This window comes from Trachinotus anak, unplaced genomic scaffold, assembly GCF_046630095.1.
Source record: "Trachinotus anak isolate AG129_WGS33_773 ecotype Australia unplaced genomic scaffold, CSIRO_AGI_Tana_v1 ptg000010l, whole genome shotgun sequence".
NCBI lineage: Eukaryota > Metazoa > Chordata > Actinopteri > Carangiformes > Carangidae > Trachinotus > Trachinotus anak.
The window spans coordinates 2,930,826-2,945,739 of NW_027273861.1; the positions used below are offsets into that span (position 1 = coordinate 2,930,826).

General features: G+C 43.8%; 1 protein-coding gene across 1 annotated transcript in view; it reads right to left on the reverse strand.

The window, feature by feature from the left end:
- Positions 1–14,875, reverse strand: part of scfd2 (sec1 family domain containing 2) — a 105,187-nt gene extending 90,312 nt beyond the window's left edge. Inside the window, exons 1-3 of the mRNA XM_071486872.1 lie at positions 13,947–14,875; positions 13,659–13,827; positions 991–1,118 (exon numbers count right to left, since the gene is read on the reverse strand). Coding sequence (XP_071342973.1) covers positions 991–1,118; positions 13,659–13,827; positions 13,947–14,760 — 1,111 coding nt within the window. The 5' untranslated portion in view covers positions 14,761–14,875. The remainder of the gene's footprint in view (positions 1–990; positions 1,119–13,658; positions 13,828–13,946) is intronic.
- Positions 14,876–14,914: the final 39 nt, after the last annotated feature.

Consider the following 14,914-nt stretch of genomic DNA (forward strand, 5'->3'; position numbering starts at 1 on the left):
GGAACTGCACGGGGGGTGCGCTGGGAGCTCAGGGGGCTTCGTGGAGTCTGGTCCTCTGCCAGTGGGGTATAAAGGTTCAGTGTGTGAGGGGTTTGACAGCCCCCCCAGCTTTTCTCTTTTTCTCTCCCTCAGCAAAGAAATGAAGTCAACAGCCAGTCAGTCAGCAGGCGGGAGCAGCTTTAATGCTACACCGTCCTCATACTCTCTCATTTTCATGTCTCTCCAGTCCCTTTGTTTTTGTGCGTTTGTCTGAACAAATCCACAATGTAGCAGCCATCCAGAGTCAGAGGGACTGCTGTTTAGCACAAATGTGTGAAAGGAAAACACCATGTGTATGCAGTTGCTTGGCAGAGTGTGTGGGGTATGTGTGACCTCCAGCATATCACAACCTGCTTGTTACGAGAGACAAGACCTTCTTTACCTCTTAGATTATAGGAGCTAAGAGACCACACTGCTCCTCCCTTTTAACCTCCCCGTTCTGCCAGATGCTAACCTGAATATTAGCCCCGTGTGCGCCTGTGTGTGTGTGTGTGTGTGTGTGTGTCTGTTTGTGTTGTACCTATGTGAGTCACAGGGTAGCATAAAGGTGAACGTGCATGAGGGCACTGTTTACTTGTGTATGTGCTGACTTTATTTTTGCGTGCCTACACATATTTTCATCCCTGGCTGCAGCCTCCTTTGCTTCATTAACAGACAACAAAAGTTTTCGAAAGCAGTGTGTGTGTGAGGGAGAATGTGTGTGTGTGTGTGTGTGTGTGTGTGTGTGTGTGTGTGTGTGTGTGTGTGAGTGTGTGTCACAGAGCCAACATGTGGTTCAGATTTCCTCTGAGGCCACATGGGCAAACACACAGCAGAGAGCGTGGATTTCAGTAGGAGGCGCTATGGTTCTGCACCAACACACCACAACACTCACACACTTCAGTTGGAGTTTCTAGATTTTGTGTGTATATTTGTGTTTTATCTCATGATGTGCACTTTGCTGCATCGTACCCATGCTCATCTTGATTGGCAGCTTCTCCTTACTGGCTGCCTCCACCAACTGGCGCCGGACCTCCATCAGCCCCTCCTTGTGTTTGCTGGTCAGCATGGCCTCCCACAGTGACTGTGCCGCAGGCGACCTGTGAGGCAGAGGAATCAAACAGGTCGGTACGAGGAGAAAAGCAGCAGCTGTAGAAACTGTGCGTTGACTTTCAGCACAACCAAACAACACAACTGCCCAGAGGAAAGGAGAATACAAACATAACATATCTTCTTTGTCTGGTCTGTTTCTCTGAGACACAAACTGAGTTCAATTTAAGATCAATATAAGATTTTGACCATTTTTTTGGATTTCTTTATCTCAACTGCTAAGATCTTAACATAGCCTTTATTTTTCTCTCACTGCTCTGATCTTTGATTTGTCTGAAATAACAGTAAGATCTTGAAGAAAACTTGAAATAAAACTCAGAAATGAGCCTGAAATTGTGATTGTGATCAAATGAAGGCTGGTAGCACAGCATAAGATCTCCTGCTGCTTTTCTTGTGTTTCTCCTGTTATTCTAAAATTGGACAGGATTGATTTCTCAGATCTTGATCTCCTCTTTTGCTCCTTATTTCTGCTAAGAGGGGGTTTAGGGAGAAACAGGTCAGAATTCAGTCATCTCAAAATAAGATCTTATTTATTTCTTTGAGACAAAGAAAAGACATCAAGATCTTCCCCTGGCTGTTGCTATCCTTGCTGTTTGCTCCGAGCATGCAGGCCTCTGAACGTAAACACAAAAGGACAATGTAGACGTGATTGAGTGCTCATCTCGGTGATTGAGAGCCTGCTGGTTGGGGAGGGGGTGACTCCCCTGTGGGACCCCTCACAGGAAAAAGCTGAAATTAGCGGAGGGACCATAAGGAATGTTCTCAATCCACCTTAAACATGTGTGCGCAAACATTCCCGAGGACTGCTCAGTGTTGTCCTTACATCAGTGGCTCCTAATAATACCATCTCAGTCCCCTGTCTCATTATCCGCCTGGTGATGAAACACTGTGATCCACTGTGATCTGATGGGAGACTGAAGACAAGGCATGTGTGGAAGACTATTACCATCTGCCATCAGCAGTGGAAACAGCTTATAGTCTTTCTGTGAAATAAAAGAAAGAGTGTCACAGAGGACCCTCACCATCATTAACTTCACAGAGGCTGACACGTTTTCCTATAAAGTGTCCACTGCATCTGAATCTGAGCTGTGATCATATTTTACTGCGCTCTGTGTAATTTCTCGTCCTGTTAAAGGCACTGACTCTTTGTTGGTTAGATAAAAGGACCTCAGCGGCCTACATCTCTGTGTCTGCCTCTGACAGCAAGGCTGACAAGCTCTGACTCTCAGGAGTGACCAGAAACTGAAGGGAGAAGGAGACAAAGAAAGAAAAGGAGCTAAGGGAAGGTAGGAAGGAGCTCCTTGACAAATCCACTCTGTTTTTCTTTTTTTTTTTTTACTTTTTTCTTCTCTCGCCTTTTCTCCTTTCTAACTGCTGCCATGTGTTTAATATCAGATGTAATCTGTTCCAGACCTTGGGCTGGGGCTAGATGGGGAGGAGAGGGGCTCACACTGGGACGCCCGCCATCTTCACACTAGAACCAGACACAAAGACCAGCGAACGCGACTCAGCCCGGGATAAGAGTCTAATGTAGAGACTCATGCAGTAAAAAATTTAAAAAAATAAAAATAAAAAAAAAAGTGAGGAGTCCAGAAAACAAATCTGGTATTTCACAACTGTCTGTTTGTTTGCTTCAATTGTGATTAAGAAGAAGAAGCAGTGATGCTATTGGTCGAGAGCAACAACGTGGTGTCATTTTTGGGAAACAACCCTCATCCACTTAAAGTATTTCTACAATTACGCAAATCATAAAGTCCCACATATCTGTCATGGTTGAAATACCGAGAGTGTGACTTGACCAGCCCATATGTGAGCAGCCATGTGTGTGTTTGTGTTTGAGGATGTGCACGCATGCATCTGTATATGTTTGCACATAGCCCTGTGCTCCTGTGTGTGTTCTTGGAAGACGGAGGGCCTCGGTAGAGTGCCGATGAAATATGGTTCTCATTTGGCTCTTTGCCGGCCCATTCCCCCAATGCTTTCCCTGGGCCATTTGGTCAGACCGGGCGGGGAGAGGGGGTTCGAGCCGAGCTGAGGGGTGAGGGGTGAGGTTTATACTGGCAGGGTGTGAGACAGGGTCCATAACCAGCCAGGAACCCTGTTGAGTAACCACCCTCCTATAGAAGAAGGGGTGGGGGCTGGGATTGTGGGTGGGTGCGTGTACTTGGCCATCTGCAAGTGTTAAGTGCAGAGTGGCTCTCTCTGCTGAAGAGGCTGCTCGGGTACAGTCTTCAGGGGGCACTCTTGCTCTTGACTTGTGCACACAGTCTGTAGTCAGTGTCCTCTCTGGCTTGCTTGGACAGGCTGAGTGGGTGTTTGCAGAGTGTGGGCGTTAGTGGACAAACTAAATTCCACTGGATGTGTAGTAGAGTGTTGCACCATTAAGAGGCAGTTAAGTATCAGATACTGTAACCTAAAGAAAGATGTGCGTACTATGTGAAAGAATGAACACACATGTGTCTGTTTAAGTGATGAAATATCTCTGGCTGTGTCCAAGTAATTAATGAGTGTGGGGCTGAGGAGGGGGACAGTGTTCCTGGAAGAGAGTGATGCAGCAGAAAAGAATGGCTCCAACCGTTCTGACTCAGGGTTTCTTACATTTACTCCTTATCCTGTGGCCCCCTCATCATTTGGTTGAACACACATGTTTATGTGCACACACACATTTTAGTTTTTTTTTTCCTTTTACCCCAACTCCCACTGTCCATTCTTGTCATGATTCAGAACCAAGTCATAGCACATACATACGATTAATGAAGCCCCCAGGATAAAAATGTCTCGAAAGGTTCAGCTCACTCAAGTTACAAATGGCTGTATCTGGACATGCGCACAGTTTTCACTTTATTTGACTGATCTGAGATGAGATTTCACATGTGAATGGAATTTTGTTTGTGGTGCACTAAGAATTAAAAAATGAAATGAAAAATTTAAAGACCCCCTAAGATGAAAACCAAGTGTTTAACCGTGTTAATGTCCATATGATGTTTTTATGTAATAAAGACATATGATGAGTGAAATAATCAGTCAACACCATGACTGAGTGTTTCCACCTTGAACTGCAGTGAACCAATGACAGTCTCATAAAAACAGATTCAGACAGTCAGGGATTCATACATCATAGAACCTCAGCAACCAATCCTGTCAACTTGTGGGGGGAGAGCCACAGTTAGCATTAGCATAACCACTAACAATGTGTCAGCCACTGCCAGTTACAAGCTAACAAACAACATAAACTAATAAAAGATGCTAACTATGCTAACTGTTCTGATCTGTCAGCTAGTCTCTGATTCTGGTCTCAACAGACTCCTCATCTGAGTCTGGGTCTGACTGAGGCTCCAACATGAGGCTGAGTCTCTCTGATGTTTCCTCCTCTAACCATCTTCATACTCTCTGCTCTTTCACCTGGACACCTGGAGCCAGCAGGTGGTGGGCGGGGCCAAGGCCTGATCCAGGTTTCTCAATAAGGAAGTGAGAGTAGATGAGCTTCAGACCCGGGTTTCTCTCTCACTTTTTATGTGGGAAAACCATGTTTGACAAAATATTAATCACAGCAGAGAATTTTTAGAGTCTGACATCATAGATCATTTGTGTTCAAATGCAAATACTGCATTATCTACCATAAAGCAGTCAGGTCACTATCAAGCAAACTAAACTACCAAGGCCTGATCCAGGTTTCTCAATAAGGAAGTGAGAGTAGATGAGCTTCAGACCCGGGTTTCTCTCTCACTTTTTATGTGGGAAAACCATGTTTGACAAAATATTAATCACAGCAGAGAATTTTTAGAGTCTGACATCATAGATCATTTGTGTTCAAATGCAAATACTGCATTATCTACCATAAAGCAGTCAGGTCACTATCAAGCAAACTAAACATGATTTACAGTGCATCTGGAAAGAATTCACAGCGCTTCACTTTTTCCACATTTTGTTATATTACAGCCTTATTCCAAAATGGATTAAATTCATTTTACCTCAACATTCTACACACACTACCTGTAATGACAAAGTGAAAAAAGGTTGCTTGAAAATATATTAAAAACAAAAACAAAAACAAAAAATTTCACATGTACATAAGTATTCACAGCCTTTGCCATGGCACTCAAAATTGAGCTCAGGTGCATCCTGTTTCCACTGATCATCCTTCAGATGTTTCTACAACTTGATCGGAGTCCACCTGTGGTAAATACATTTGATTGGACATAATTTGGAAAGGCACACACCTGTCTATATAATATATATAATATGTCCCATAGTTGACAGTGCATGTCAGAGCACAAACCAAGCCATGAAGTCCAAGGAATTGTCTGTAGACCTCCGAGACAGGATTGTATCGAGGCACAGATCTGGGGAAGGGTACAGAAAAATTTCTGCAGCATTGACGGTCCCAATGAACACAGTGGTGTGGTCAAGTTTGGAACCACCAGGACTCTTCCTAGAGCTGGCTGCCCGGCCAATCTGAGCGATCGGGGCAGAAGGGCCTTAGTCAGAGAGGTGACCAAGAACCCCATGTTCACTCTGACAGTGCTCCAGTGTTGCTCTGTGGAGAGAGGAGAACCTTCCAGAAGGACAACCATTTCTGCAGCACTCCACCAATCAGGCCTGTATGGTAGAGTGGCCAGCCAGAAGCCACTCCTCAGTAAAAGGCACATGACAGCCCGTCTGCAGTTTGCCAAAAAGCACCTGAAGGACTCTCAGACCATGAGAAACAAAATTCTCTGGTCTGATGAAACAAAGATTGAACTCTTTGGCCTGAATGCCAAGTGTCATGTCTGGTGGAAACCAGGCATTGCTCATCACCTGGTCAATACCATCCCTACAGTGAAGCATGGTGGTGGCAGCATCATGCTGTGGGGATGTTTTTCGGCAGCAGGAACTGGGAGACTAGTCAGGGTTAAGGGAAAGATGAATGCAGCAATGTACAGAGACATCCTTGATGATAACCTGCTCCAGAGCGCTCTGGACCTCAGACTGAGGCAAAGGTTCATCTTCCAACAGGACAACGACTCTAAGCACACAGCCAAGATAACAAAGGAGTGGCTTCGGGACAACTCTGTGAATGTCCTTGAGTGGCCCAGCCAGAGCCCAGACTTGAACCCGATTGAACATCTCTGGAGAGATCTGAAAATGGCTGTTCACTGACGCTCCCCATCCAACATGATGGAGCTTGAGAGGTTCTGCAAAAAAGAATGGGAGAAACTGCCAAAACATAGGTGTGCCAAGCTTGTAGCATCATACTCAAAAAGACTTGAGGCTGTAATTGTTGCCAAAGGCACTTTGCAAAAATTTCAAGCAAACTTTTTTCACTTTGTCATTATGGGGTATTGTGTCTAGAATTTTGAGGTAAAAAATGAATTTAATCCATTTTGGAATAAGGCTGTAACATAACAAAATGTGGAAAAAGTGAAGTGCTGTGAATACCTTCTGGATGCACTGTAAATGGTTGGTGCATTAACTATTCTCTGGTTCACGGTGCATTTCCATTTTTATCTGTTTATATGTTCATATAGTTATGCTACCATTATTATTATGGAATGATATGTAAATATATATAAAAAAAACCACATTGTTTTTTATTGTTATTATTGATTTCCATTTCTGATCGCCTTTATCCTTGTAGTGTTAAGCACTTGTTCAGCTGAGAAACTTCAGTCTACAGATCAGAGCTCCACCTCTCCGTGTTTCAGCATCTGTAGCACGAGTCACATCCATCATCTCCACTTCTCTCCAGTGCAAGTTAATGTAACATTAATCCAATAAAGAGCATCAAAACATCACACTCAGCAGAGTGCAAACCCAGCCTGTAACTCATTTCCCAGTGCAGATGATTCAGATGATCTGTGTACTTTCCAACAGGCCTACATGTACCAGATACAGCCTCACAGGATTGTGCAAGGTCAGCCCCATTCCTCAGCGACTTAATTTATGGAGTGTGCTTAATGGGGCAAAAAACACTGTTGGTTTCCTGTAAACATCCCAATGTAGCACAGGACATGACATGAGAGGGAAAGAGAGGAGTGGACCAAAACCAGACCTGGCCTTGAGAGTCTGTGTGTCCTGGCAGGAGGGACAAATGACCCAGCATTTTAATTGAGAAACAGAAAGAGGGAGAAGAGCTCTGCAGGAAGTGAGGAGAGGAGGGGACATACACAGTAAAAATGAAACACACCAAGGCAGACATAACAGGAGCTCACGCCGACCAGCTGTTATTCAGGGATGACTCCATGTGTCCTTCTGCTACAGTAAAAATAAAATTGTAAAATACATCATTAACAATTTATCATGGGAGTTGTTGTCTTCACCTCCATTGCTGTAAGATTCTCCCAGTCTGGCTTCCTTCAGTGTCAGTCGTTCAGGAGGTCTCATGAGGTCTCATCCTCTCCTCAATAAACAGACCCGGTGATTAAACACTGAATAAAGCAGTTTCACATTTAAAGTCAGTGTTTTGCCGACGCTATAGGACAGACACAAGATGTCAGGGAAGGCCTGGGAGCTGAGACTGCTGCTAACCTTCGTTTTGATTGTTTCTCTGACAAATTATGAACCGGACATTCAGGAGGTTTTTACCTGTAGATGAATTATCCACTGAGGTCTCCTCCTCTCCTCAACAAACAGACCAGGGGATTAAAACCAGTAGAAACAACGAAGAAAACAGTTTCACTTTAAAAATCATTGATTCACCAACACTCTTCAGTGGCCACAGAATCTTTCAGAGCAGTTGGAAACTGAGCTGTCTGACATTAGCTCAGCTTGTTTCTCTGATAACTTCAGATCCAGACGTCCGATGACTAAAATCCTTCATCTGGTTCAAATATATAGTTAAAAACAACCAAGGTGTAAAAAGTGTATCTTAAAAATGTGATTTAAAACTGGATAAAAGTCAATTTTGAGCTTCTGGCAGAGAAACACAAATTGCACAAAGAGGATATGACGACCAAATGAAACGGACCGTTACCATGATTAAAATCACAGATTTCTCTCGTTTGAGAATTGATGGAAACATTTGTGAGAATGTAAGAACACAAATGTTGTTTTCAGACATTTTAATGTAGAAAGGTTACATATAATAACTTTAAATTACACTAAAAGTGTGTTAATTAAAGGTTTATGTATTACTTATACAATAACATTTACATTGAAAGTTTGGAAAACAGCATGAAATTTGATGTTGCTGCAGTCATGGAATCTAAATGTGAAATACTGTTAGTTATTCTAAAAAGTACGGGGGGGGTAATACGGGAGTTTCTTTCTCCCTTTATGTGTCTTGGCTACTTTAGCATTTCAAACGAAAGCCAGCATTGGGGACTCTTTGAAGGAGCGGGGCTGGCAGATGCAAAGTGCTGTCTTTGCACCTGTTTTATCATCTGAACACGTGGCCACACTCACTTTTCTAAGTCTGTGATGCATAGTGAAAATCAAATGACAGAGCAGAGGAGGGTGTGCGAGACAGAATAGGTTATGTTGTCTCAGTGTTGACGGGAACAGGGAGTGCTCAGTGCAGGTGTGAGTGTTCTACATGACTGATGCAGAGGAGATACGTTCTGCAGAGGAGGAGAAAACTGAATTCGGAGGCAGAGGAAACACAGACAAAATATCAGAGCCTCAATCACTCAATCTCTTACACTTGTGAAACTGACTGATATCAAGTCTGTTCTGCAAACAACTGAAGCTTGACCTTTGGGGTAGGCTGATAAAATCACTGTGACAGATCATCACATCAAAGTCATAGCCTCGCAAAAGCCGACAGATTCGGCTCAGAGGGGCCACCATCTCTTTCTTAAACGATCAGAGAAGTTTCCCACATTAAACTGTGACTGTTTCAGTTTGATCTTCACTCTGGACTGCAATTATTAAAAAATACAAGCAAAATTGATTCTCACTTAGGGATGGAAAAGTTTTATTTTTTTGAAATGAAAAAGCAATTTTCTGTGGCCATGACAACCTCTATTTCCTCTGATTTATTTTTCCACTGATGAAAATTTATGATCAGCTTGTCGACTATGGTCAAAGGAGAGGAACATGGAAACCAGTCAAGAACCCTGTTTGTCCAGAATCAATATCCTGTGTACCACTGTTGAACAGAGCTCATGTTCAAACAAACTCTCCAGTCCTGTCAACGAGCTGAGCAGACAGCCTGTGTGGGAGCTCATGCTTTACTGCTTGTCAGGAGTTGGTGAGTAAGTTTGGCGTCGGGACAGTTTTTTTTTCTAATCCATTAGATGGCGGGCCAGAACACAATCAAAGGCTGTTTTAAGAAATTGATTGATAAAAAATGCAACTTTGAATTTGCTTTTTTACTGTTCACATGTGGCGCTGTGGCTCACAGTAACACGTATGTCTGACTGATTTACTGACCTGGTGTTATTTTTTTCATGCCACACATGGCGTGACGGCTATTTCAGAGATCTGTCAAGCAAACAACACAACCATTTCGCAACCTTTTCAAATTCAAAGGGGGGGGAGTGATGGGCCAGATATTATTGCTGGTGGGCCAGTTCTGGCTGGCGGCCTGCCAGTTTCAAACCCCTGCTATAAGTAATGTGGAGTTGTTCTTTAGCCTGTAAATCACTCGAAAGACTTTGTCTTCATTCAACAATTTGTGCCACTATTCACTGTCTAAGTATAGAAAAACCAAACAATCGCTACCCTTTGTGGAATCACCATAGAACAGCTCTCATACACCCCTCTGCATTGTTGGTGGGGTAACAACAGGGTTAGCTGTTCTCAGCTGTCTGTCATTTGCTCTCTCCTCTCCACACTCTGCTATCACTGCTTTTTTTCCCATATAGCCTGAACTCAAATAAGTGTGCATGTCTTTTTATCCATGCTCAGATTTCCCAGCTGGGACAGAAATAGGTGTTTTCCCTCCTTCCTGGTGGTGTGCATGCAGGATCTGCTGGGCAGATTCGAGGAGATGGCAGCCCTGCACTGTTTTCTCATGGCAGGGTGCGGTCGGTTAGTCTGCCTAGTTCAAGCTCAGCAGCTCCTGAAGCAGACCCAGAGCACCTTGGCCACCCGTACTCGGTTCTGCCCACATGCACACACTGCCCACCGCAGGATCAAGGTCCAAGGCAGCCAGATGACGGGGGTGCAGGGTTCAGTCTGAGACTGAGGGAAACTTGGTGCCCTCAGCCAATGAGGTTCAAAAGTCCTACTCAGGATCAAAAGGGCTGCACAGCCAAGCACAGCAAATTACACAGACTGGGCTGGAAGGTACCTGACCACAAACACACATACACAGGCGTACAAAACAGCACTTCCACTGCCACATTCACTCAACATTCTTCCCTATACGCAGCAAACTGTGCATCCTGGTACTATTCAGTGGCTACAGAAAGAATGCATAGGATAAGAGTGGAGTAACCAAAAACCTGCACAGGAGAAGAGTGAGTGTGTGTGTGTGTGTGTGTGTGTGTGTGTGTGTGTGTGTGTGTGTGTGTGCATCCACACTAAGTACACTTTCTCTCTGGCATGATTACTGAAACCACAGTGAAAGTCAGGTTGTAGGACAAGGGAAATTCTAACCAGGTTATGAAAGACAATATGGCAATAATTGCAGAGTAAGTGTGGGGTCTTGCCGGGAGAGCTAGAATCAACAACCACCCACAGAATGTTTAAGACACAGTAATCTCTAAAAATATCCTGGAATTACTGAAGGAAATATCATACAAAAAGGTCCAAATTAGGACCGCACCTAATATTTAAAGGCTCGAGCTGGTCTACACAACAAAACCAATCAAAACACACTGTGGGTTTGAGCTAAAAATAGCTCAACAAATCATAAACATCCAGTAGGAGGGTGCTTATTATATAGACAATCAAACCACTCCAAGCCAACGGGGTCCAGTGTTGTGCACAGTTCACATCCTGCAAAGAAAACAGTCCCATTGAGAAATGTGTGCTTTTGTATATTTTGTAGAATTGGTGGAGATTAATGCAGCAGAAAAGCACACCTCTACCACTGTGCACCAACAGAGCCCTGTCTTGATGATATTAGAGTGACTGACACAAACTCTGTCCCGTGGTGAGCTGTGCACTTGAAGGCAGTTAAATAAAGTGGGAACTCTTGGCTTCTTTCTTCCTGTGCTTCGGCAGCACTTCAATCTCCTAAACATCTGTGATAAGGCTCAACTGGGCCATCTGCTCAGAGATAGCACAGGCAATAACACTCCTGCTGATCCTGCTGGCCCCCGATTAGACATGTACTCTATACAAACACAGCGCCTACCTCATTACTTATTACACTCCTTCTTCTTCTATCTGTTCACATCCCAGCATCTGCTGGGACTTGCGTACAATATCTAAATCAGTCACCTAAATGTTCCAGGATAAGGTGTTTCTGGCTGAGAATCTGGTCTTATTTGGTGAAAAGTTCTGGAACAATGACAACACTGCTGCTTGGACCTCAACCTCTACACAGCCACCATCCCCTCCACCAATCCGCCATCATAGACTCAGTTCTATACGAGTGTGAGAAGATGAGCTTGTTGCTGCAGCGATGGGTGCACAGGTTTAAAGTGTTCATCCATGTACAGACACTTCTCAGCTGTGTTTTCTGTAACCAAGATACCAGACCAACTACAGTGACTGGGGGTATGCATGTGGGTGTATTATAGGTATCCGGTTGATGTGGCCCATACTTGAGCCTTGCATCCGAGGGTCGGTGCAACCTGCCCCTGCTGTGCTCACATTATCTGCTATGGCGCACACTGTCTAAACAGTGTCTAACAGAAAGAACTAAGCCTGGTTCCATTACAACAGAACCTCCCACCTAGCACAGAACGGTCCCTGCTGCATTCAGCGTGTGTGTGTGTGTGTGTGTGTGTGTGTGTGTGTGTGAGCCTGTTCATGAACTCAGAGCAGTCAGACATACTGCATATGACAGCAGCAGCCACAAAACTCTTCTTCTCAGTCAAAGTCTTTTCCTCCTGCGACCACATGAAGGGGCAAAGCGGGAGTGGAACACATGATGTAGGACTAATGCCTGCCATGTACAACAGCCCCACCGCAGGCACCTAACACATGCATCTGCACAGCCAGGACCAGAGACAGGCTTCACTGAGGCACTGGCACCCTAATGCTGGTCATGTGCCACTCAACCCACTCAGTGGGGGTGGGTGGTGGGTGGTGAGTGTGTCTTCAGTGTGTTTGACCAGGTGCAAAAAGTATGTAAAAATGTATATTGTGGTTCTGTCAGTGCAGGGATGGAATCAAATAGTCAGTTTCATTTTGGATCCTGTTCCAAGTTGGTGAAATACTTGTATTTGTTGATTTGTGGTTTAGGTAATATACTGAGGGAAATAAAAACAGTACAAGTTTTAATTCATTCTCAACCAAACACACTACTTAAAAACAAAAATATTTGATAAGAGATTCAAAAGGATTTCACAAGTGAATCTGAAAATGGAGTCAGATTTGATGAAATGCTATCAAACCCAATTCCTAGTAAAAGGACAAGAGTTAACCCCATATGGACAGGATACATATTCACAGTGAGGTGGGTAACAAAATATCTGCTATGCTCCTCTGTAACTAAACTCATCATTCTGGCCATAACACATATAGACAGACAACCATTCACACTTTGAGGCAATTCAGATTGTCCAGTTCACCTGACCTGCCTGCCTTGGGAATTTAAGGAGAAACCAGTGCACCCAGAGGATGCACACACAATTACAAGGAGAACAAAGACAAAACACAAAGGCCCAAACCAGTTGGTATATTTGAGGCCAGGAACATCTTATATAGTTATAGATATTCTTTTTCTTTTGACTTAATTTATATTCTATCAAATTATTTGGATAAGCAGTCACCTGAACACCCTGATTAGATTAGGACTTATAATAAAAAGGGGACTGCTGTCTGTATGGTGATGTACACAGAGCCCACAACACATTAAAATCAGCTGTATGAAGGAAAACTTTTTAGTAGAGGGTGCTTATCCAACACCACAACATTTAATTAACATTTAATGAGCTTGTTGGGTTTGTCTTCTTAATGGGAACTACAGTTCTCTGAGCACAAAAACTCTAATATGCAGGTTTTCTCCCTGGAAGGAACTTTCATATGAAATGATCAATGAATGCTCAGAAGAACTCTGGTAGGGAGAGAAAAAAATCACATGCAAATGTGCTCTAGTTGACATTAAAATCACTGATCGGTGTGTGTAATTTTAGAACTATTATACCTTCCCAGGATTAATTAATTCCATATAAAGGGGCTTACATCTGGAAAACAAAATGCTCGTTTTGGGTCTGGTAAACTACAGTGCAAAGGTAAAGCAGACTGTGATGATCCCTGTCCTGCAGAAACCTTGAAAACCGTGGTCTCAACTAATGTCTGAAAGGAGGTGTGATGAATAATTATGTAATATGTATATATGTATGTAATAAGGCACTCTGAATCATTGCCATCTCAGTTCATTTTCTCAGTGGGCCATACTATCTATGGTTGTGTATATAATTTCCAATAATGGTGACAATTATTGCTAATAATGAATACACTAAAGTCTAGGTCAGAGGAGTTGCACTCACTGGTTCTGTGCGAGACAGCCAGGGGCCAGCGCGTTCTGGGAATGAGGGGTGCGCTGTAGACTGGTGAGCTCCAGCATATCCACCTGTACATCTGTCACATGACCAGGTAAGGGTTTGAGCACAGTCAGAATCTTCTCTGCCAGGTTATCACCATGGTGACCAACAGCTCCTGAAAACCAAGACATGGGGAATTTAAAAGACTGAATATCTATTCAAGTGTGGTACAAGGGTTCTTCAGCATGCACAATGATGAGACACAATAAAGTCCAAAGATCAGGGAGATTTTACCTGTAAGATCCATTGTTCGGTCCACAAAGATGATCGATGCTTTATTTGGGGCAGTTTTCCTTCGATTTTTTGCTTGAGGGTGACTGGCTAGTTCCCCTGCTATGATGCGGCTCATGGGACCTACAGCAAAGTTCTCTTCCCTTGTACCTGTAGCTTCAAACATTGCATTCAATGCTGAAGTCAAGGATTTGATCTCAATCTGCAGTTCAGCGGGGAGAGAGTGCATGTCTATATCTATCAGGCTTCCAAATTTCTTCTTCTCTGGTCGGTTTGCATTTAGTGACCCCAGGTCAGGTGAAAGCAGGGGAAACAGGTGGGCAAACATGGGTGTCAGAACTAACTGCTGTGATACAGGGGCGAAGACCACTGGAACATGCATGACTTCAGCCGTGTAGTTCATGTTTCCCATCCACTCGCATAGCTTTTCTTCAAACTGCTCAAATACAGGGTTTCCTTCCATTTCTGCCGTGACATTATTGGCGATCAGGTGCACAGAGTGAGCGACAGTGGTGAAGACAACACAGTACTGGAAATGACTGAGGGATATGATGTCTTTAATGATGTCGACTGTTATCCCCTTTAGCAAAGTGCTCACCACGAACACGGCTTTCGGCTCATTCGCACCACAGGCTTCGAAGCTTGAAAACTGCTTGAAATTTCTGGCTCCTGCCTCCAACAAGGCAGCAGCACCTCCGCTCCAGTGGAGAGCCTCTGCACAGTTGTCATCCATAAAAACAACAGCTTTCTTCACCTTCGACAGCACCTTGTCCCACATCTGGAGCGGGAAGTGCGTAAAATCCTCCGTGGTCAGCATCCTGGCAACTGTCAGTGTTAGCTAAATGCAGCGAAATCAAAGACACATCAGAAATATCAGCTACAATGAAGTAGCTCCAACAAAACAAACACACAAGTCTCCTAAAGGTGACGTGGCAATCACGCGTCGCAGCATTATCACGTCACCCAAGCGT